Below are 24,780 nucleotides of genomic sequence, written 5' to 3' on the forward strand. Positions count from 1 at the left end.
GATTAATTAGGCTTTTTAAAATTTATCTGTTTATTTTAAAACACACACACACACACGACTTCACCAACACCACCATTTAAGTTGCATGTCAGATCCAGACCTCTATTGGGGTTTTGTTTGGATGAAGTCACCATCCCTTCCTACAACGTCAAGACGAGCCAAATTCAAAGAACAAAAATATTAATATTTTTGCAATTTTTTTAATGACGTGGCGGACACTTTAATTCTATATTGCCATCTTGCTTCCTTAAGGGTGCAAGCGAGGGCAAAATGAGACATGGTGACATTTATTTGTTGCTCTGCTTGGGGTTTTTGTTGTTGGAGGGAACCATGGGATAGGAATTCAAACTACAGTGAGATGGAGTACCAGCACGTCTTCTCCCAAAGAATACACAGTGCCTCCTGGCCCATCAGCCTCCATGATTCCAGAAAGGAGGTGTGTGTGGAGGGAGACTAATGGACAGCTTCACAGAGAAGTGGGGGAACAAACCTAGGACTCATTTAACAGTCAGGAAAATAGAGGATGCAAAGCAAGAGGAACAACTCAGGTAGGTATATAATTTAAAGTCCCTTTCAAGCTACGCAGTGAACTTAACTGGGTCATTGAGCAAAGTGTGCTGTTTCTACAAGCTGCCAGCATGAGTCCATATCAGGCCCCTTCTATAGAGGGGTTGGGGGCTTTAACCCTATGGTCCCAATCCATATTGAGGAGCCTATTACTGCAATCTGCATTGCAAAAAAAAAAAAAAAAGGTTCAATCTGTTTCAGCCACTGTATGGGGAGGGGCATTTAAATAAAGCCCCACCCTACCCTAGCACTAGGGTCCCAATATGGACCCCCCACATGCACACCACTGGCCATTTGTGTTTGCATGTGTGAAACTATACTTAATATGAGAACAATGGAATTAAAGGCACAATTGATGCTTGTGAGGTGTGGAGGCCGTTGCCCGCAAGGCCCTTTCCACCTGGCCTGGGGGGGCCAGGCCCACACTCACCCATCCCCACTGAAGAGGCTCCTCATGAGGCTGGAGGAACATAGCCCGGCTAATGTTTATTGATTTTAATATGCTGTAAACCGCTTTGAGATTTCTATTAAAAATATAAAGCGGTGTAGAAATTAAAACAAACAAATAAAAATATGGACTAACCCCAAGCAAACAGGAAATGCAATCTAATAGCCAAGTTAGACACAAGAGAGCATTCAGAGTCTGGCAGACCTGACATAGGGATGCACGCTGGTGTAAGCTTTGGCTCGGCCATACTACACCCTGGCAGGGTACTGAATGGGCACGGCTGTGTGACGGAGGGCTGTCTGCTGAGGGCTTGAAGGGCCCTGCCCTTGCCTCTCTCCACCTGGCTTGGCGTGGGGCCTGACAGGCTTCACAAGGCCTGCGGCTGCTGCTCAGCAGAGAGGGCTCCTCTATTAAATTGTGTTTTTTTTTTTTAATTTTTATCTGTATTGTTTTAAATTTTTATCTGTGTCGGCTGTGAGCCCTGGAAGGCCTGCACCCTGCCTTGCTGGCCTTTTCCCATCTGGCCTGGGAGAGTGGAGTGGTGACTGACTCCAGCTACAAAATCTGAGGCTGTTGAACAGATCCTTGGGCTGGAGTATTGTTTACGGGGGGGGGGGGTTGAGAGAGCTTGTTGCTAATAAACACCCACAAATTTTTAAATAGAATAGAATATACGATAGACAAGGTAATGATATGTACCATTTTTAACATGCAGAGAAGAGGAATGTGCAAACAAACCAGAGAGGGGATCTGAGGGAAGTCTTTGTGGGGAGGAGAGGGAGGGATTGGGGGGGGGAATAAAAAGGAGTAAAATAATGTACAGTAGTTGATTATTTGGATTGATTATTTGTTTTGTTGAAATTATCTAATAAAAATGTTTTTAAAAAGAGAGAGAGAGCATCTTGCTGTTATTGATATTTTTGTTGTTTTGGATCTTATGATTTATGTGGAAATTGTTTCCATTTGGTTGTACACTTTTTGATGTGTTTTATTTATTGTTTGACTTCTGTTATGTTTGTAATTATGAAAATCTTGCCGTGTTGTAAGCCGCCTTCAGCACAGTTTCAGCTATGGAAAGGCGGCATACAAATAAATTGATGATGATGATACCCTCCCCACCATGATATTCTCTGGACAGCTCCTTTTTCCCCCTGTCCTGCAATCTCCCCAATCTCTGTTCTCTGTCCAGTCTCCTCAGAATCCCCTCAGAACCTGTCAGTTCCCTATTGCAGTTCCCAATAATAATAATAATAGTGATTTAATAATAGTAATTATTATTATTTATGGCTTGTCCCCCACCCATCTGACTGGGCTGTCTCAGCCACTCTGGGTGGCTTCCAACAGAATATAACAAAAGACAATGGCTAATTAAATAGAAAAAAGTAAATAGCAGTTGTGACTGGCCTGATCTAGGCTACAACTGGGGGAAAGGGGTTAAACTCCCCAGCAACCTGCCCTGCAAGCCCAAGTCCTGATCTGGATCAGACCTTTGTGCTTGCTATTCACTTTAAAAAACAAACAAAAAAACAAATTGCTAATTGTGTAAATGGCTTCGTATCTAGTTTCTACCCTAAATGTTGTAATGCCCCATGAATAATAAGAAATTTGTATGGTAATCAAAGTATAAATATTCTACAAAACTAAAATACTGTAGGTAATTATTCTGTGACTCCCAAGAAGTGTCTAAGCACTCCTACAAAACTACAGTCGATGATAATTACATGGGTGAATCCATGAAAGAAGTGAGCTGGTTTAAAATGTGCTTCAGATATGTAGCATGTAGCAAATTTTGACACATGCATCAGGGTCCTATTAATAAGGTAATATTATAATATAATCTGGTAATATGCAGGTTATTGCCCTCTGAACACAGGGATATTGCGTTTCTAGCTATTATGGCTATAAACAATGATAAATATACCTTCCACAAATATATCTAATTCATGCTAGTGATTGGCTGCCATAGCCTCTTTAAGCTATTAGTGTTGCGGGTTAACTGTGAATTGGGTGAAGTGGTACTAATCCCCCCACTTTATGCTTATCTAAAATGTAATCCACAATAAGGCTGGGAGTATTTAAGTAATGTTCCCATAAGAACAGACTCAGTTTGCACACAGTGTTAGTGCAAACATGCAGACTCCGGTTGAGCAGATTGCAACCACTTTTCCAGCAACGCATGTTAAACAGCATGTTATGCTGTTTTATTATTGCCCCTTGGACTGAGGGAATCCATTTGTATGAAGGGCACTTCTAAAATATTTTAAATAAATAGATATTCCCAACAGCTTGCAGGTAAGTTCACTTTTCTCTTCAGAAGGCTAGTCCGTGGGCTGCATTGCTCCCTCCCATGTGCAATTTTACTTGATCTCTGAAAACTGTAACCAATGGTAATTTAGGCATGGTTGAGAAAAAATTGCTGAGGATAAGGAATAGAAAAGTTTTGTCAAGGAGACCAAAAATTCCCACATGTTCTGATACACTGCTTAACATGCAGTGCCCCCTATATACACATGCTCTGTAACTCTGACTCCTCAACTGTCAGCTTGTACCAAGTTTTATTACAGAGCCTGACTGCTTGCCCATGGGTAGGGTTACAACTTACTCCCATGGATTCCAGACCTTCATCACAAGAAAAGTGACCGTTCTCCCGCCACAAGCTGGCCACCCTTTGTGACTACCAGCACTGTAATCTCAAACAAACAAGTTTCCCCTATTCCCAAGCAGCTACTAAAATGTCTTGTGTCTGCCATAGTTTTCTGCACAAATCACTACCTTAACAAGACACCTCCCACACACTGCAAAAGGTCACTTTCACACAAAAGTAGGCTTCTGCCTTACCTGAGGTGTCTTAGCTGTGCTAATCTGCGTGCAGGTGATCTTTTCAGCGGTCCAGCTACACCTGCAGCCTGACTGCTTGCTGAATACCCCCTCCTTGTGTTTATCATAGTTACCTTGTTTACAGCTGCAACCTTTCCACTGGGAGTCAGCAACTGGGGAAAATTTCACAGCCGAGGGACGCACACACGTGCGCACACACACAACACACTCATAGCAGCACTGTAAAGGCTGCTTTTGGACACCACGTTTGCAATGGCTACAAAGATATGCTAATACAGGCAGTTATCTGACCAGGGATCTGGGGATGTAGTAAGCCAAAGGCTGAAAACTTTAACTGATTAACTGGTGTGGTTAAATAAAGAAAGCTCTGAAACCTGCCCCCTCCGATTTGTTGGCAGCAGGGGTGGCCATAAGCAAAAAGCCACAAAGGTTTAAGGAAAAAATTGTGACATTAAAAGACTGCCTTCCCTGCAAGCCACAGGAACCCATGAGCTCTCACCCCTGTACACCAAATCAGATGGCCTTTAAAATAGTTTCTCCTTCTAACTCAAAGGTGAGGAACCTTTTGTCATCAGTGTAGGCTGGTGGTGCAGAGGCAAAAATGAGTGGAGCAACGAATGGAAATACTATCTTCGTACAGTAGGCTAGTTTCCGCTTATACTCGCACAGTGCTCTCTGCCTTTCATTCATTCAGGCAAGCAAGCAAGAGGCATTGTCAGACCGGAAGGACACATTCCAGCCAGGCAAAAACAAACAAAAACCCATTTATGCAAGATGCAAAACAGGGCCAGTCAGAGCTGGGGCCTGGGGAAGAGTCCCAAGGACAAGACAAAAGAGTTTGGAATGACACAACTGGCTCCTGGCTTGAGGTGCCCAACCCCTGTTAAAGCTCATGCATTAGCAGTGTTGGCATTTAAGTATTTGTGTCATTTTGAATATGTGTTTTAAAAAAACAAGCAACAGCAGCTTTGGTTCAAGATGAAGGTTAAGGCTGACAATTTCCAGCTGAGCTTCAGTAAATACGGAAATGGTAAAGAACAAACTCCCATGCCACATAAGCAGCCAAGACTTTAGTGCGGTCTTAAACATTATGCTTGCTTACAGATTAGACTCCATGCACCCTCACATCTTGGTTATTCAGCTCAACAAGTGGAGGGGGGGACATCTAGGCAGAAATTCTACAGGTGCAGCTTCTATCATTTGCAACAGCTCTTGTTGTTTTTTTTAATAGTAAATTCACTGAGTTTTTGAGACACTTACAAATTGTAATAATAGCTTCTTTTTTAAAAACAACAACCCAAATCAATATCTTTGTCTTCAGCACCTTCAAGTAAACAGCATCTGTTATCTAAGAACTTTAACAAAAGGACTGAATTTAGAAGATATTTTCATAGATTTGCAAGCAAGCTTGAGTTAGGAAGAGAATTCTAGAGTCCCACTGCCCTCCTGAAATTAATTTAATCTTTATTTGCTACTTGCGCCACTTGCCTGGAGGTAACATAGAAGGGGGAATGAAAGCCACATCAACCAACAAGGGTTCCTCATCACATGCATGAACCTTTGCTATTCACTCTCAGGAAGCATTATTTAAGCTGACAGACTCTTTACTTCCTGTCCTGTGTCCAATGTATTAAAAATGGGTGTGCACATACCTGTTAACGGCTTTTGATGACAGCTGTGCCTACTTTCATGGGTGGATTTTCAAGCAGTGTAACATTGCAGAGCATGTGAACCAAGAAAAGCTCTGCCACCAAATTGCCAAGAAAGGAGCACACATGCAGAGCAATTGAATCTCCTCAAGAGCCAAGGCAAAACCATTCTTCTGATTCACACTGTAAACACCTTTTCATATGCTGAAGCCAACTTCTGCTTTGAGAACTTCTCTTGCTGACAAGTGCCTTTTTTTAACATGCACTTCTGGCATTCAACAGCCACACCTGTACCAAAGTCGTCTGGCTCTAACGCCCTCGAGAAAAGAGCATGTTCACATATGCAAATGGCTTAGCTTGAATATACCCAGAATATCTTATCTAGCAGTGCTATAAAAGCTTTTAATTACTTCCCTCTCATATTAGGGTGGAGTACAGAAATACAGTGGGCGCTCAGGATGTGAACGTGATCCGTGTGGGGAGCACGTTCGCAACCTGCAGTGTCCGCAACCCGCAGTGCCGTGTCTGCACACGTATGGGTTGCGATTCGGCGCTTCTGCACATGTGCAAAGCACGATTTAGTGCTTCTGCGCATGTGCGACCGCCAAAACCCGGAAGTAACCCGTTCCGGTACTTCCGGGTTTTGGCACATCCGTAACTTGAAAAAACACAACCTGAAGCATCTGTAGCCCGAGGTATAACTGTATAAGAACACAATAAAGCAGCATAAAAAAACTGCACAGGGCTGTCAGCATAAAAAAGTCTTTGAAACTATGCAATATATGTAAGTTTAGGTGCTAATACCACAACTAATAATGCCCTACACCCAGTGCCAGATTTACATATAAGCTAAACAAGCTATAGCTTAGGGCCCCACTCTATTGGGGGCCCCAAAAAAAATTAAAGGGGAAAAATCTGGATGTACATTTCCAAAATATAAGATAAAAAACAAATAAAATAAAACCTGCATACAGCAACAGTGTTTTGTGTTGTATAGGCTCCTATTTTGTTATGTGCAAATGGCTTTAGATACCTATTAGGTCCATAAATAGCATATAGCATATATTCAACACACAAAAAGCGAGAATTTGTTGTTGACACAGGACAGCTGGACATATAAAGGGCCCCATTACCTTCAGTAGCTTAGGGTCTCATCAAACCTAAATCAGCTGCAATTTTGCTCAGATGTTTCACACAGAGCCATCAAAAGAGTCACTAGGAGAGGACAGGGAGGAAACGAGCTACATTGGTGCCACTTATTCGGCAGAAGGAAAATTAAATATGATCATTCTTGGACTGCATCTTAAAATACTTGGGATAAACAGCAGCACCTAGTTCAAGACTCATAACATTACTATTTTTTTTAAGTTAGTTTTTTATTTTCTTGTTACAAAATCGTACACACATAAATAATACAACATGACAAAAAAAATGGGTCACGGGCAGGGTAAAATACCAATAACTAACAAAATTTCGTGTTTTCAATGCATCCATAAACATGCACCAAACGAAGGAATAAAAGTCTGTTTACTTTTTACCAACATGTTAGCTAAAAGGTGTTAAGTGGTAACAAAATAAACATTAAGTGATCGTTAATAAGGGTTATCGTTCCAACAGCAATATGTACCCATTACCATGCAATAAAGAAACCAAAAGATATCTTATGCCAAGTCAACATTGAATAGGCGGATGTTTCAAGGATCTACATCGCTACAACACAGGAATGCTAATTCTGTGGCAAAAGCTCTGAAGCGATAACAATCACATGTTGGAAGCTCTTGCTATTGGATTCCAAATACAGTGGCCCAGGACATTCCACAAACATTTTTTTCTTGCAACGCATGCTACTAATACTTTATTTATTTATTTATATCCCACCCTTCCTCCCAAATGAGCCCAGGGTGGCAAATACACAGGTGATAAAACAATCAAAACATTTTAAAACAATGCCAATACAGACTGGGAATGATCTCTACTTTAAAATGCTTGCTGAAAGAGGAAGGTCTTTATTAGGTGCTGGAAAAAACAACTGAGATGGTGCCTATCCAATTTTTAACAGGAGTATCAGACATATACTTTAAAAAGTAGTCTAAAATGCTATTGTTTTTAAAATCCAATGACGTGAATGCTAAACTTAGGGATGTGAAGATACCTGAATAACCACTGACTACTTTAAAAAGACAACAACTGGTACAATAGAGAAGAGAAGAGACCAAGCTGTTAGGAAGTTCCTGGTTTAGAAATCACTTCTGCTATTAACTCACTACGTAGCCTTAAGCAAGCTGTTCTTTCCTCTTCCAGCCTCAATCCCTCAATCTGTAAAATGGGCACAGTAAGGGATAAACTCTGTAAGACAGCTGAGATGTCAGATTTGATCTCCTGGGTCTCTTTTAATTTTGGCAAATAGCAACTTCCAAGAGTGTGCGGAGGGAATCCCCATCCCCACTAATATTTGCCACAGTGTGGGAAGCCTCTATGTACGCAGCCTGCATATGTACATTTCTCTAGCAGGGAGAAGAAGCATGGAGAGGGACTCTTTTGCCATCAACCTGGCTCCAAATTAAGAAAGGAAGGACACAACATTCATTGTCTTCTGGTTTCTAACGTTCAAGCTGTGAATGCTGCTCTTTAAGTAGTGAAAACAGCACCACCCACCAACCAAGTGGAAGGTATGAGCACGCTTGGTGAAAACCCCAAGGCTTGCAGGGTGGGGGGGGAGACTCTTAAGGGGGGGGCAAAACAACCCCATGAAGGCTGGTTTTTGGGGAGGGGATTAGAATGGAGTTGAATGGAATCCTGAACAGGAGCTGTATATGCACCATACATCTAGGGCATGCTTAAAACACATTGCTTCCCCCAAAGAATCCTGGGAAGTTGTTCACCACTTACAGAGTTACAAATCCCAGCACCCTTAACAAACTACAGTTCCCAGAATTCTTTAGGGGGTGGGGAGTCATGTCCTATAAATGTAGGACACTTTTATTGCGGTTCCCACTTAGTACGTGTTAATTCCAAACAGGGTCCCAACTGGCTTTAAGAAATCTGGCTATATTTGCAATGGAGAGACACTTGGTTATCACCTCAGTACAGCGAAATATATGACACAGAGGTGAACTGTGATCTGCTTCCAAAGCACACCACATGCCCATCGTAGAGAGAAATAAAATTGGGAGAGAGAAACACATTGCTGTCCCATTTCACACGTCTCCATGCTTCCTAATCACCATCGAGCTACCATATAACGCAACTTTAAAACTTTACTTACTTACAGTCCTCTCCTTCCCAAACCAAGACAGCATCACCTCCATGGGCTGGGAATCTACAATCCCATTTTTTTTTTGTCTGTGGAGAAATAAACAAAGAAAAATGCAAATGAATTGGGCAGGCAGTAAAACACAGTAAATAAATGAAATGGGCAGCTGAGTGTTGCTTTAGGAATCTGCCTCATACTGAGTCAGAACCATTGGTCAATCTAGTTCAGCATTTCCTACACTGACTGGCAGCAGCTCTCCAGGGCTTCAAGCAAGAGTCTTTCTCCCAGTCCTACTGGGGGATGCCAGGGATTGAACCTACAACCTTCTGCATGCAAGTCAAATGTTCTACCACTAAGCTCCGTCCCTTAGCACAGTACACATTCAAGCTGAGGTTGAATTTGCATAAACCTTTCAATAAGTCTTGGCATTTTTTTATTTTTTTATAATTTTTTTATTGGTTTTACAAAAAAAAATTAAACAATACAAACATATAAAAAGACATACAAACATGTATAATTTCATAACCTTTCTTTCATAAACCTCACTTCTCGGACTCCCCCATACCTCCCCTTCCTGCATCCCAATGTCCAAAGTTATTTCAGCAACTTCTAGATAATTTTGTCAAACATATGTCTTCCTAATCTTTCCTTCAACTTAATCTTATATCGCTGTCATCTCCTTTTCTTTCTCAAAACCTCGGCATTTTAGCATTCATCAACTTTGTAATAGTTCTTAAGGTAGATTTTAAATTTCTTCCAGTCTTCTTCCGCCGTCTCTTTCCCCTAGTCGCGGATTCTGCCGGTCATCTCAGCCAGTGTCATATAGTCCATCACTTTCATCTGCCATTCTTCCAGAGTGGGTAGATCTTGTGTCTTCCAATACCTTGCGATGAGTATTCTTGCTGCTGTAGTGGCGTACATAAAAAAGTTTCTATCATTCTTTGACACCAATTGGCCGGCAATGCCCAAGAGAAAGGCCTCTGGTTAATAAGTCTTGGCATTTGATGGCTTTTGGGGGGTTGCAACTGGACACAAGGAGAATACCCCTTTGTAGAAATGGGCTTAAACAAGTGGGGAGGAGGCAGAGGGGACAGAAAACACAAAGGAATCTGTGTTTCTTGTTTCTTCTTTTGTTTAAAACATTCCCAGAGAGGCTCCAGAAATGGAGACAGAACATGAATCTCACCAAAGGTAGAAGAGTTTCTCATGGGTTAAGTCACAAATCTGGATAAAAGACAAAAGGATAGGTAACTGCTTGCCCAAACAGCCAGTTGCAATTCAACCCATGTTTTGTGATAACTCATATCCTGCCATGCTGAAAAGCTTGTGGGAACTGGTCTCAGCGTGCCACAAAAAAAAATGAGAGAAGAGGGGGGAAGTGGGATGCTTATGGAATTTGCACCTACCAGATTCTGGCCTGGATTGAGAAGTTCTGCCACACGGCATAAGTTTACCAGAGCAGAGCTCAAGTTGCCAGATTCCATAACTGTTGTAAGACCATGAGAAGAACCCAGCATCCTGTTCTCACAGTGGCTCAACAGATGCTCACGAGAAGCCCAAAAGCAGTACCTGAGAGCATCAGCTCTCTAAGTGATGAGTAGCTACCTTTCGGTACATTCCTTTCTCGCCACCCTGGCACCAGCTTGCAATGTTCAGTTCATATTAAGTTGAGTTTACATGTCCTGACCTGTACATGTCCTGACCTGCCTTATCTATCTGTATACATTCTTTTCTTATCACCCTGGAATATTAAGTGCACATTTAGTTCCTGACCTGTACCTATCTGTATGTTCTCTAAGTCTCGCTGTATCAATCATGGTAAGAGGCCTTTACGCCTGTCCAATTCTGTGTTCCTTTTATCCCTTGATGATTAATGTCTTATATGCAATCCTTGTAATGTGTTTGTGTTAACCAATCAGCAACAAGCACATATGTGGCAATGCTGTAATATTCAATAAAAGGGACTCCCTGACACATGTTTGGGAGATGCCTCCCAGATGACACCTACCTACTCGCCTGTCGTTCATTTTCAACCCAACATCTAAGCATTAGCATTCTGGGGCATCCTGCCTCTGACAGTGGACGTGGAAAATAGCCATCCTTGCTAGTAGCCCTTGATAGCCTGTAGACTGCACCCCAATAACCACTGTCTGTGTAGCACATTTTAAAGTATCAGCTATGATGACAACCTCTTCTTCAACATTCCCTCTGAGGCCACTGTGCAATTAGCTGCAAAGACTGCATAAAGGATTTATTTGTATTGTAAACAGGAACATTTACATCCTGATAAGGCACTAAAACTCTACATAGCTGCAATCCTATCAGTCATCACTTGGCCTGGCCTCTGGAACAAGGGATATGGTGGTTTTAATCAGAGAATCACAGCTTTTGTTATACTTTGGCCTGCATGGTTGACTGAGGGAAGGGGTGGAAATAGCTTCTACTAGATGAACCAAGTAAGCAGTCAATGTCTACATATATCTAGGTAGCTTACTGAGTCTCCCTGTCTATTCCTACCAATTCCAACTCAAAGAGCCATGGTGAAACCTTTCTCTCTGCGAGGTTTTTTTCCTGCCAACACCCTGGTAGACATCGTCCAGGTGAGGCAAGCAGGCAGACAACATTTAATAAAGCATATCCAATGCAGTTGTCATTGGAAAGAAGTCCATTCATTCCAGTAACTACCAACAATGCTCTGCTTACCCCTCCTTGCACACTATGCAATGCAGTGGTGTCGAGCAGCTGCAGGACTCCTGATTTCTCCTTCCAGCTGGGCTAGTGGGAAACTTTGGGCAAGATTATGAGACTCTCTGTGCCTCAGGTTCCCCATCTGTAAAAGAAAAACAATAACAATGCTATGTAGTTCAAAGGGATGCTGCAAGGCTTCATTACGTACCGTAGTTGCTTCCAACTTCATTAGGAGGAAGCCGTATTTTCACATACTCAAATGGCTATTACATTCGCTGCATACTTTGGAGTACATTAAACAGAAAGCAAATAAGATCTGCTTATCGCATGGGCACAGATCAGCTGTCATAAGGTGAAGAGGGGGGGAGTCAGCCTAGACTAATAACAGTGTCACACTGACTGGGATTGCCACCCTTTCCAATGGGTCCTGCTCCATCTTGTTCCTTCAATAGCAGCCTGAGAATATTGTAGCCAAAACAGGACTACCAAGGGGGGGGGAGGAATATCAACATGCTAAAGGGAACTCCAAGGTTTGCAGAAGCATTAAAAAAAGTGTTTAGAAAAACACACCTGAGGTGCAAAATAATGATTTAAAAGATTAAATTATTATTATTATTTTATAGTCCAATGAGGAAGGGGCATGTTCAATAACTACAAAATGTTAAGTGTCAACTGGTGAAAAGAAAAATGGAAAAGGGAGGTAGGAGAAGGAATGGAAAGGAGCATGTCCGCTTCCACAGGACCATGTGTCTTCTATCTATTTTCTTGGGGGGGGGTATTTGTAGATTTTCAGGGGGGCAGCCAATTTGAAGAATTTTAAAGCGAGAGTGCCAAGAGTGCCCCCCCTCAAATAACCTTATTTAACAACAACAGCAAAGCCTTACCACAACTTCAAACATAGCATTATTTCTAAACTCACACAGGCAACGGTCCGCCTTAATTATGACTAGCTGATTCAAGCCATAGGTTATAAACCTGGCTTGTCTGAACTAACCATAGTTTATGATAAACCACAGTTTAGGATCCAGGCATAACACTAAACTGTGGCTAGTTGAAATTGGTAGGAAAAGTTTCCGATCTCCTTGCAGCCATGGCAGAGAGGGAACATACCTGAACAAGCATAAGAAACACACTAAAACCATAAGCTCGTGCTGCTTTAATTCTGTCAAAGGAGACAAAGGCGGAATGCCTGGTTTTGTTGGTTTTAAATGTTGTTTTAAAGGCGGAGGTATCGTTTTCATTTGTTTTTAAAGTTGTCAGTTACCTCAGAAGCTTTTAAGCAGAAAGGTGGATAGATTTAAAAACAACAAGGCTACCAACAATGTTTCCCGATACCTGAAAGAGGAGTCCTGCTCTCCCTCATGTCTACTGCTGAAGTTTACCCACAAGAACCTGCCGAAGTTTTATAATCTCTCCCCAACACCTTCTGAAGTGGGTGGTGGCAGGAGAAAGGGCCTTTTCCTGCTGCGGTGCGCCAGCCGTGGAACATTTTCCCCAAGGAGCCTTGCTAGGTACCACTCCCATTTTTGTTCCAGGGCCAGCCAGCGAAGTCCTCCTTCTTCCACCCAGGCCTGATCAACTTTTTCGTCTCCTTACAATTTTGCTCTGACACTATGCCACACTGCTGTTGCTATTAGTTGATGTTTATAAAAATGTCAACTATTCTGAAAGTCCCCGGGCTTAAGAGCAGGAGAACAAGGATGTGTGATAAGTAGCTCCCTCACCACCCAGTGAATCACTGAGCTGCAACCAAAGAAAACAAGCAGGCTCTCTCCAAATCCTGAGGAGAGAAGTGACACGGCTTCATGCAGAAATGCCTTTGGCAGGTTCTGCTAAGGTTCGCTGCATCAAAGGCGGTCAGCCAAAGCAATCTCAAGAGCACAGCAGGGCTCGACGGCTCCAGCGTGGAATGGCAGGACACAGAACGGCTCATTGCCCCAGCCGCACTCTCACTTTGTGCAAACTGCATGCTAAGTCCTACTCAGTTTAAAAGAGGCTCAGGTGGATCCTGACACCCTAAATAAGTCACCGAATTATAATGCCGGGTCACAACGAGAGGCAGCTGGCTGGTGACCTCCAGCCCAAATAAAGCGTTTAGGTAGTGTAACGGCCCAAAGGGAATATATCCCTTCATTTTACATTCATTCTATCTGGGCTTGCTGTTTCTATGTCTATTGAGTTACTGGAGATATTTTACATTTATTTTTATCTACTTGTACCCTCTGTGAAAACCTGGCAGGGTTAAAAACTGAGATATGAAAGCCAGGAGCTAAATGGCACCTTAAACCGAGGTTATGGGTGCAACAATGAAATGTCTAGGGGCGCTTTTTTATAACAAGAATACAAACCTGAAAATGAATGAGCTGCAGCTAAAATATTATGTTCATTTTTCACATGGGATGGTAGTCCTTCCCCTGTCCACCCCTCCAATATTCTTAAGGGGGCCTCTTCTCCAGTATTCAGAGAGTAGCTGGAAGTGGGGAGGCAGAAAAAGGTCTGCCTTTCTCTCCACTCTGCAGTTTTAATCTGAAATCTTAAGCACAGTATTGTGTCCAGAGCTCAGAAGCTGCTCGCACTAATGAAATTCCCTGTCGCAAAGTGCACCTAGAACATGGGTAGGCAAACTAAGCCCCGGGGGCAGGATCTGGCCCAATCACCTCTAAATCTGGCCTGCGGACGGTCTGGGAATCAGCGTGTTTTTATATGAGTAGAATGTGTGCTTTTATTTAAAAGGCATCTCTGGGTTATTTGTGGGGAATAGGAATTCATTCACCCCCCCCAAAAAAAAAAATATAGTCCGGCCCCCAACAAGGTCCGAGGGACAGTGGACTGGCCCCCTGCTGAAAAAGTTTGCTGACCCCTGACCTAGAACAATGGGAGTTTCGAACACTGAAACCTGGGCATAGGGTTTGAAACAAATACAGATGTTTGAAACAAATACAAATTAGATAGATGATAGATAGATAGATAGATAGATAGATAGATAGATAGATAGATAGATAGATATAGGCAAAAATGTACAACTGCCTCTGAGGAACAATTTCAATACAGGTGAGAAGCAGAGGGAGCCTTAGCTATCAATTCCTAAGAACAACTGGCCCTCTAATCTGTCTAAACCCCATCTATCTGTTTGAATCTGTGTCTAGTACATGATCACTGCTCATGTTAAATAGCATTTTTGCAGCAGTAAAAGCCTGCTGGAGATGTTAAAAATAAAAAGGCAACATTTTCCACATTTAGTGGACATATTCAAAAATGAAAAATAAAAATTAAGGGAGAGTAGAGAGAGACTGCACGTTATTGAAAATGTGATTGGATATGTTATACCACCGACATCTTCTTCTTTCTTCTCTGGCTATATGGACGGATTTTGTGATTGTGAAACAGCATGGAGTGAGTTGGAAAGCGATGGCAGCTGCTAAGGTTACAAAAAAGCCCACAAAACTTATGTAGCCTGCGAAAATGAAATACTAGCCTGCTGAGGGCTGGCAAAAGAAGAATCAAAATGGGACTATCCCTCCTGCAGAATTCTGTGGCATTTCTATGCTGGGCACAGAGTCTGCCCACCTGTCTGCCTGCAATTCCTTCTCACCTGTAACCACTATAGTTGTCCTTTTAGCTAGCAAACAGAAACACAGTGATTCTCTTGAAGTGAAGCCCAGCCCAGCTAATGCCTGCAAGATTGCAGAGCAGGGGGTGAGGAAGCTGCCATCCTCCAAGTCCCATCAGCCACAGCCCAAATGGTCAAGGACCATCTGGAACAACAACATCTGGAAGGCCAAAGGTTCTCCACCCTGGCTGTAGAAATAATAGAATACCGTATTTTTTGCACCATAACACTCACTTTTTTCCTCCTAGAAAGTAAGGGGAAATGTCTGTGCGTGTTATGGAGCGAATGCCTGCGGGTGGGTGGGGATCTGCTGCAGTCGTGAGCAGAGGATCCATGGTTCCCCTTCCTTCCCTCCTCCGTGGTTACAAAGCATGGATCCACATGGATCCTCAGGATTTTTGCATTGGGCTACTCCAAACTCACTGTCAGATCACATGTCTGTGGCCACAGCATGAACCACAAAAATCATATATCCACTATTTTGTTTAGTATATTTTTTTCTTGTTTTCCTCCTCTAAAAACTACGTGCGTGTTATGGTCTGGTGCGTGTTATAGAGCGAAAAATACGGTAAATATATCAAAGACAGGGTAATCCAACCTGCGGCCCTTTTTTTGCGGCTGTCTTCAACATTCAAGAAAAAAAATATTAAAGCCTTTAAAATTTATTTATTGTGTAGTGCATTGTTATCGAAAGTGCATACCTTTGTTTAATAATTAATTGTGTCTTTGTGGGTATATATTACCTGTGTATTTTAAATCATCTTAAATATATTGCAAACACTTTAATCTACGATATGGAATTTTAATTCAGTTTGTGGCCCACGGGTTCTGTGTTGAAGTACTCTTGCGGCCCACTTGGCATGAAAAGTTGGGCCACCTTGATCAAAGAGAAGCGGAAAGGAGGGATCAAAAGAACATAGGAAGCTGCCTTATATAAAGTCAGACCATCTAACTCATTGTTGTCAGCACTGACCAGCAGTCACTCTCTTGGGTTTCAGACAGGGGTCCCCCTCCCAGGCATATACCCTACCCACTATACCAGGGATAGGGAACCTGTGGCATTCCAGGAATCCGAGGGCCATTATCCCTGACTATTGGCCATGCTACTCTGAAGCTGATGGAAGCTGGAGCTGGAGTCCTTCAACATCTGGAAGGCCACAGGTTCCTCATCCCAGCAGAACACCACACCAGCTCCTCCAAGTGTCCCTGTTTTCCAGGGACAGTCCCGGATTTACAGAAGTTGTCCCAGTTCCTGATTTGATCCTGGAATGTCCCGCTTTTCCTTAGGACGTCCCTACTTCCCTCAGAAAAATGCTGGAGGGTATGGTAGGATGTCCCTATTTTCATTGGAGAAATGTTGAAGGGTATGGAGTTATCCAACCACTAAACCATCTGAATGAAGCTCTGTTCAGGGAAGTTTTTCAATGTTTAATGCTTTATTATGTGTTTTATATATGTTGGAAGCTGCCAAGAGCGTCTGGGGAAACCCAGTCAGATGGGCAGGGTATAAATAGTTAATTATGGAATAGGACAGCCCTATTTTCATCAGTGTTTGGATGGTATGCCATGCTGGGTCTCAAAATGCAAACACTTGCCTTACAAGTTACAGGGTATAAGCATGGGTACACAGTCAAAGACAAAACAAAAATAACTGTGCAAGTAGATGTGGTCCCAACACAATTTCATGAAACTCTTTATCAAGGGGGGGGGGTTGTAAAAGCATACAAAATTACACACTCTAGGAAGTGTATAACACCTAATAAGCTGTCATGAACAAATACTTCAGTCTCAAACCATAATTTTCACAATATATACGGTTTAAACGCTCAACTTGTAAGCAATATTCAACACACTCTGCAATAAACTACAGAGAATCAGATAAGCCTCAAAGGCATATAAAAATAAACACCGATTCGTCTCCCCAGCCCAACAGCCTATATACCTGTATTTATCCACACACAGTTCAATAAAACTCAAAACTTGTGTAGTGCTTCTTGATAAAAACTGCTTATGACAATTTTTTCTGATGCAGCATATCCAAGCAAAATTGGTTCACATTTTGTTTCATACACAGATATAAATATAACCCACTGTATCCTAAAACATCTAACCCTAACTACCAGTAACTTCAAAAGGCCTTGTTCCAGCTTTTGAAAACAACAGGTTGATAATCTGGTAAATTTTTATTCTATTATAACTCACATACCACACCACAAATCTCACATTTATCATGCTATGACTTGACTGACAGCCGCTGCACTGTAATCAAAAGCAGTACAGATACCCCCAAAATGCAGCACCCCTAATTGCTGAGGTGACCCCATTGTGAAGGAACGTATTACTATCATGTTTCCGAAGGAAACTCATACTCTTATCTTAACAGAAACAAATATTATGCTTTGTCGTTAAGCCTTCTCTAGTATGAAGCCTCGTAATCCACACAGAGGAGTTTATATCTAAATATATTCCTTCTTTATAGGAACAACTTGCTCAGCAAAGCAAAGTCTCCTATCTCATGCCCTGCACCCATACTGTAAGTAATGTTTAACTAGGATTTCCACTTTTATTTTCTGTTTTATATTTTTACAATATTTACCAATTCTGAACGGCACTTTATGAGTTGGCGTCCCCACATACATCTGTTTTCCCGAGAGTTAACAAGTGATTCTGTGCCAAAGTACTATTGAAGTTTATATTTGTGTGGACTACATGTTGGAAGAAGACTGGAGGGATGTCACGAGGTTTCTCCGCTTTCCCACTATGAGCTGTCTAGGGTGGCACATTGCTGAAATGTCTAGACATAAATGTTATGATCCAACAAAATGTCTGACCCAAGAGGTTCACTTAGCAATGCTATGGTGTGACATAATATTTATCCTTAAATATTTATTTCCCAGTAGTTAGAGACTGCAGGGATGAATAGCTTTCAAAGAGTTTTATATGATGTTCTCTATGTAGGGTCATCACAACAGCTTGAAACTGCTCACTAATGTGCTGTATTATAGTTTTTTGTTGTGTATCTTATGAGGAAGGAAGAGGAGGAGAATGGTCTAAAAGGCTTCCCCAACCAGATGTTGTCAGAGTATTAACTGCCATCCTTCCTTAATACAGTCGTAACTTGGAAGTCAAACGGAATCCGTTTTGGAAGTCACCAAAGACCACATCAGCTGACTGGGCTCCCCCAGCAGCATGGCCCCACTTTGCACCAGTGGAGGAGAGGATGGGGTCGCTCTGGCAGCATCAAGGGCTGGGCTGATGCCCCACCCACCCAGTGCACGTGTGCCTGCCCCAGGCACCAGCAACCAGTGCTATGCTGCCGATTGCATGAAAGGACTCTCTTTACCTGAGAACCTCCTGTTACTGTTATTTTTTAAAAAATTGCATTGTTATTGCATCTTTTATTTCCTACATATTGTACTCCACAGAATCAAGAAATGTAAGCAAAATATAAAAGAAATTAAAATCAATGTGACTATTAAGCCTGATGGATGTGACGTCTCCCGTCTCCAAGCACAAGGCACCAAGGACCACCTGAACGAAGCTCACAGATCACTGTCAGCCAGCAGATCACTGTTTGGGGAGCCCTGCTCTAGGCTATGGAAACTAATGGGCATTATGCAGCATGGCTCCGAATCATACAGCAATTATGTTAAACCTACTTGAAATATACTTTGGCACAGATCTTTATTGTGCTGCCTCAAGTTTAGTTAGGTAATGCCCTGCATTTATTTGGCTTTCAACAATGTAAAGTGTTCACACGCACACACCTACTGTAAACATGACACTAGTCCTCCAGTTGCTCAGTTTTGTGCAAACGAAGCGCTGTACAGGTATTGGCCAAGGTACAAAGTACCGTATTTTTCGCTCTATAACACGCAGATTTTTTCTCCTAAAAAGGAAGGGGAAATGTCTGTGCGTGTTATGCAGCGAATGTGTGGTCCCTGGAGCCGAAAAATGAGGCAAAAATCAAACCGCGCTTCAGGGAGAAGGGAGCTCCGTGAGAGAGGAAGCTGTTGCTTTCCTGCATTCTGCCTCAGGGTCTTACTGCCCGCCCTCTCTGTTTCCTTGCTGTGTTTGCTCAAACGGAACAAAGAGCAGGGGAAGCCCCTCCCCTCCAGGCAAGAAGAGAGGAAAGCAGAGCGTCCGTCCTTCTATCCTCTCCCTGCTCCGGAGGAACAATGTTTGTGAAGGGAAGAGAGATTACAGGTTCGGCTTAAAATTCTGATTTGACTTCCTGCTTTTTATTTTTGGAGACACACAGCATTCAAATATGCTTTCTTCCATTTAAAGAGGGAGAGAGAGAGAGAGAGAGAGAGAGAGAGAGAGAGAGAGAGCACACGCTGGCTGGCTTGTGTGGGTGGGTGGGGGGAAACTTTTGCCTTCCTTTCCTCACGTTATAGCCCTCTCCTGCATTCTTAGCCTTCTGTGTTTTTCCTTCCCTCCCCACTTAAAATGTGGTTACAAAGCATGGATCCACATGGATCCTCAGGATCTTTGCATTGGGTCACCCCAAATTCACCATCAGAGCACACAGCATGTCCATGGCTACAGCCTGCCCCCCCCCAAAAAAATCACGCACCCACTGTTGCCTGGGGCTGCAATGGTGCAAAAACGTGGTTACAAAGCATGGATCCACAGGGATTCTCAGGATTTTTGCATTGGGTCACCCCAAATTCACCATCAGATCACATGTCTGTGGCCACAGCATGAAGCACAAAAATGATACGTCCACTGTTTCATTCAGAATATTTTTTCCCTTGTTTTCCTCCTCTAAAAACGATGTGCATGTTATGGTCAGGTGCGTGTTATAGAACGAAAAATACGGTAATGTCCCTTATCAATAGCCCCGCATGGCCCAAACCAAACAGACCCACAGGCATGAAGGAATCAAGTAAACAAGTACATCCACAAACGAAAGCGTCCTATTTCAAAAGAAATTGCTCAATGTTTGACTAGATCAGGGGTCTGCAACCTTTAAGACAAAAAGAGCCACTTGGACCCGTTTCCAAAGAAAAAACAACAACTGGGAGCCGCAAAACCATTGCAACATTTAAAACAAATATATCTCCAGAGCCACGATCTGACAGCGGGCCGGAAGGTGACGTCGGGATGGTGCGTGACTAACGCACGCACCGCCCCCATGCGACGTCACAGCCAGTACAGCGTCCGCCACAGTGAGGAGTGTCGGGGCGCACAATGCGCCTCCTCCCCTCGCTAGTATCCGCCCCGGAGCCGCAGCAAAGATGTAAAAGAGCCACATGCGGCTCCGGAGCCGCAGGTTGCAGACCCCTGGACTAGATATTGGCAGACTGAACTGGCTCTGAACACCACTTTGAGTACTCTTAAGCCCTATCCAACCATGAGCTTCTTGACACTGCAACATGGTGCCCTCATATCCCCTTGGTGCTTTCCAAGGTCCCCAGTCCCTCCCATCATTTATTTAGTTTTAATGAGGTTGTTGGGGTTTTCTTCTTTTTTTGTTTTGTTTTTTTTTTTTTGCAAACAGGGTTTTCCTGTTTCTTCAGGGTGAGGTGTGCCGACTTCTTTTGGTCTCTGCTTTGTTTGTTGTGGGCAGGATATGAACATCAACAGTTTTCTTCAATGAAAGGGGTGTTTTGTGTGGCATGTCTCAGATTTCCAAGTGTGCCCCCAGCCTCAAAAAGTTGGGTGAGCCCAGATCTATCCTTTACAAATTGTACAATAGATATACAGTGGTACCTTGGGTTACAAACGCTTTGGGTTACAAATGCTTCAGGTTACAGACTCTGCTAACCTGGAAGTAGTACCTAACTTTGCTTCAGGATGAGAACAGAATTTTGGCAGCAGTGGGAGGCCCCATTAGCTAAAGTGGTACCTCAGGTTAAGAACAGTTTCAGGTTAAGAACGGACCTCCGGAACGAATTAAGTTCTTAACCAGACGTACCACTGTAACTTAATTCTTCATCGTTGGCCTTTGTCCAGCTGGGGTGGAACTCACGACTGGTGCCTTCCAGATGTTTTGGACAACAACTCCCATTAGGCCCTGACAGCATGGCCACAAACAAACGGGAAAGAAGGAGGAAGAAGGCAGCAACTCCTGAACTATCCAGGGGCCCCAAGGTCTGAGTAGGCTGGCGACGACTATTTTACATGGATTGCATGCATTCAAAATAAACAGTCCTGCAGGTGAAAAGTCCTCCTTGCTACCAAGAGGTTTGCACCAGCTGTGTTGCTAATTCAAAAAAGGGGGGGGGATTTGTGGGATCTGTCTCATGCTTTATGATATGCAGTATTACAGAATCCTGGTTGAGCCAGCAAGGCTGTTTTGCTGGCAATTTCTTGCGTTTGTTCAGCTGCTAAAGAACATCACGGGCAATATAATTATCACACACATACACACACACACACACAAATGCATACACTATACACCCTGCAGCTGAATGCAGCTGCAGCCGAGGAGAGGAGAGACAAAATAAATAAATGTGTAATGTTTAGTTTCTTCCTTCCTTCTTTGTCCATGACACAAATAACTGGTCTTTTAGCCCAAATACTGACCGGTGGAGGCCCATCTCTATCTCAGAGGCAGGGGTATTTCTCAGAACCTCTACAGTACCTAATCCACTTAACTGGGGCTGCCAGGATTGGACCTCATACCTTCTGCATGTAAAAGAGGTACTCTGCCACAAAGCTACTATGACACCTGTTCCTTCCATGGAGCTAAAGATTTACCAAGCCTCTCTATTTCAAAACAAAGCTTTACTAGGGAATAAGATTCATAACCATCTTCAAAGTTGCTGTCATCTGCTTCTCCTCAACACCCCCTCCCCACCCAAATTTTTTATTTTATTTTTATGTTGTGCATATAACACCACAAATTGGCACAACTCCACATTGACCAAGGCTAAACGTTTACATATACACAATAGCAAAAAGATGAGCAAAAAGAAAGGAATTCGCCAAGGTTGAAGTTGTGGTTGGCAAGTTCGACTCCTACTCCCCCCCAGAATGTACTAGGCAAAAGGATAATAGAGATTTAAAGTTCTCATACATGCCAGAAGATTTCCAAAGACCTAAAAGAGTGTGTCCATTCAGCTGCAGGGATGGAGGAGGGAGGAATAACTACATAGTGTGTGGAGTGCAAATAAATGTAAAATAGCAGAAGGCAGCAAGAACAATTAGGCTGTGCTCACACTCCAATGTACTGCACACTCACTGGGTTTTTAATCCATGATCACATAACAAAAATGCAAATACATCATGCCCTTTGTTATGAAATGCTACTGTTTGAGGTGCTGCTTCTCAAACCAGCTTTACACTAACTGGCCTCCTTAAGCTGTTTCTAATTTATCTCTTGCCAAGGTGTGAACACTTCTGAAAAAGCGTAAACAGAAAGGTAGCAAAGCCCTGCAGACGTGAAGTTGGGGGAACAAGGATAAAAGAAACTGCTTTTTTTTTGTATGTTAAATTTATATCCTGCCATTCCTCAAAAGGAGCCCAGGGTAGCAAATTGTCTTGCTCAAGCCCCTAACAGCTTGCAGTAAGCGTCCTGTAGAAGGACAGGGTTTGGGGGTTGTCATGAGGTTAAAAAAAGGGGGGGGGGCAGCTCAATTCGCTGTGCTATATAGGGATGTTTCAGGAAAGGAGTGTATTTTCCTGCCTCCAGAATCACCTCCCTTCCACTGGTCTGGAGAGGGAAGCGTCCTGGCCAGGGCCGGATTTACATTTGATGAGGTCCTAAGCTACTGAAGGTAATGGGGCCCTTTATATGTCCAGCTGTCCTTTGTCAACAACAAATTCTCGCTGTTTTATGTGTTGAATAAATGCTATATGGTAATTTATGGACCTAATAGGTATCTAAAGCCATTTGCACATGCAGAATGTAGGCACCCTATATAGAGAAATGAGCAAACCAGTGATATTTTAGGGAGCAGGCTAGCAGGCGGGGCCCATTGCTTACATCACAGGAGCCTACACAACACAAAAAACTGTTACTGTATGTAGGTTTTATTATTGTTTTTTATCTTATATTTTGAAAATGTACATCTTTTTTTCCTTTAATTTTTTTTTTGGGGGGGGCAAGAGTGGGGCCCTAAGCTATAGCTTATTTAGCTTATACGTAAATCTGGCCGTGCTCCTGGGACATGGCTGCCACCCATAGCTGTCAACTTTTCCCTTTTCTTGCGAGGAATCCTATTCGGAATAAGGGAATTTCCCTTAAAAAAGGGAAAACGTTGACAGCTATGCTGCCACCCCTTCCCCTGAACAGGAAACTCCACTGAAGAAGTGGAGACAACCTTTAGTGTGCCAGTCTCACATGCAATCCTTATTTCCGGACTTACCAGTTTTGCCGTATCCCTCAGGAAATGCTTTACACCAGGGGTGGTGGCCGTCAGGCCCTTCCCCTTTCCTCCAGGCTCATTTCCCAGAAGTTCAAGACCTCTTGAAATATGCACCTCCCTTCCTGGAAAATATCTGAAAGGCCACACCAAGCTTTTGAGGCCCAGCTGAAAGAAAAGAGATAACAAAAATTAAGGAAAACGTGCCTGCGCAAATGACAAGATTACAGTTACGCTTCCTGAAAACACTGTGATAAGTAGCAGCACTGCTGCTAAGGAAAGAAAATTATAGTCATAATGCTCATGGAAAAGGGTGGACGGAAGGGGGAATCAGGATTTTTATGTCTGTTGTTACTGTTATCTTTCTTCTCACATTCAATAACGTTTTAAATAATGTGACCCAATGGACGGTTCCCCACTGCCACCTTCCTCAACCTGGTGTCCTCCACATGTTGTTCGGCTACAACTCCCATCATCCCCAGCCAGCATGCCTAATGGTCAGGGATTGTGAGCACCAGGGTTGGAGAAGACACTAACAAATCTACACACACACACATACAGATGCACCATGGTCTTGTGAACTAATCATTATTATTATTAACTACAATTATTGGTAGTAGCTACAGTGGTAGAATTTGTGTAGTGCCATCAGTATGTACTACAGGAAAAGTCCATGCCCCAAGGAGCTTACAATCCAAATTTCACCAGGAGAGGAGGAAGGCAGAAATGGGATGAACAAAGAAGCAATGTGTGGCTGTTTCCTTTGTGCCTGTGCTTAAGTTTAGCTATGGGCCAAGTTACAACTGGACATGGAAACTTGGAGGTTTATACCACAGAAGAGCTGAGTTTTGAGGAGGAAAAGAGGTTGCGTCACACAGGTAGTCAGCTTCAGAGACAGCATACAGACCATGGTGACAGGGCAGAGACTTTGAGTGAACAGGAAAATCTCAGAGTATAGGTCTTGGGCAGAGATGTATGAGGAATGAACTATGGGGAGATGAGCAGCGGGCTGCAAACTGAAACTCTGAACCTGAATTAACTCAGGTTCTGAATATGTCGTGAGCCTTACAACACTGGGGACAGAGATCTGCAACAGACCAGCTGCAGGCAACCAAGGGAGCAAAACCATGGATGATATTTCTAGATATATAAATATTGAGGAATAGGGAGATACGGTAATTCAGCTTTGCATTCAACATAGTTTTACATTGGTCAGCACAAACAGCAGCACAAATGTATTTAGGGGACAAAAGAAAGTCTCAAGGCACTTAGGGTGTTGGAAAGAATTTTTTTTCAGAGGTATTTACTGTTGTCACTTCTTCCCCACTCCAGAAGCCATCCAAAATGAATGTTGTCGTTGTTGTTTAGTTTTTTAGTCATGGTCCGATCCCATGGACCAGAGCACGCCAGGC

The 24,780-nt window shown here is 42.9% G+C and overlaps 1 protein-coding gene and 1 long non-coding RNA gene across 7 annotated transcripts in view; one reads left to right on the forward strand and one right to left on the reverse strand.

The window, feature by feature from the left end:
- Nucleotides 1–18,899, forward strand: LOC309519640. The gene is made up of 3 exons (XR_014213920.1): nucleotides 1–548; nucleotides 17,533–17,586; nucleotides 18,479–18,899. It is a non-coding gene; the product is annotated as an uncharacterized lncRNA (long non-coding RNA).
- Nucleotides 1–24,780, reverse strand: part of ST3GAL4 (ST3 beta-galactoside alpha-2,3-sialyltransferase 4) — a 173,505-nt gene that overhangs the window by 66,726 nt on the left and 81,999 nt on the right. For 2 of the 6 annotated variants that reach the window (XM_082200621.1, XM_082200620.1), the window contains 3 exons: nucleotides 23,372–23,536; nucleotides 11,459–11,585; nucleotides 8,772–8,844 (listed from right to left, as the gene is read on the reverse strand). In XM_082200621.1, coding sequence (XP_082056747.1) covers nucleotides 8,772–8,810 — 39 coding nt within the window. In that variant the 5' untranslated portion in view covers nucleotides 8,811–8,844; nucleotides 11,459–11,585; nucleotides 23,372–23,536. Of the gene's footprint in view, nucleotides 1–8,758; nucleotides 8,845–11,458; nucleotides 11,586–23,371; nucleotides 23,537–24,780 lie in introns of those variants that run through there. The other 4 variants (XM_082200610.1, XM_082200608.1, XM_082200613.1 and 1 more) reach the window with 3 other exon arrangements.

The sequence above is a fragment of the Podarcis vaucheri genome (genome assembly GCF_965113315.1).
Source record: "Podarcis vaucheri genome assembly, chromosome: 15".
Lineage (NCBI taxonomy): Eukaryota > Metazoa > Chordata > Lepidosauria > Squamata > Lacertidae > Podarcis > Podarcis vaucheri.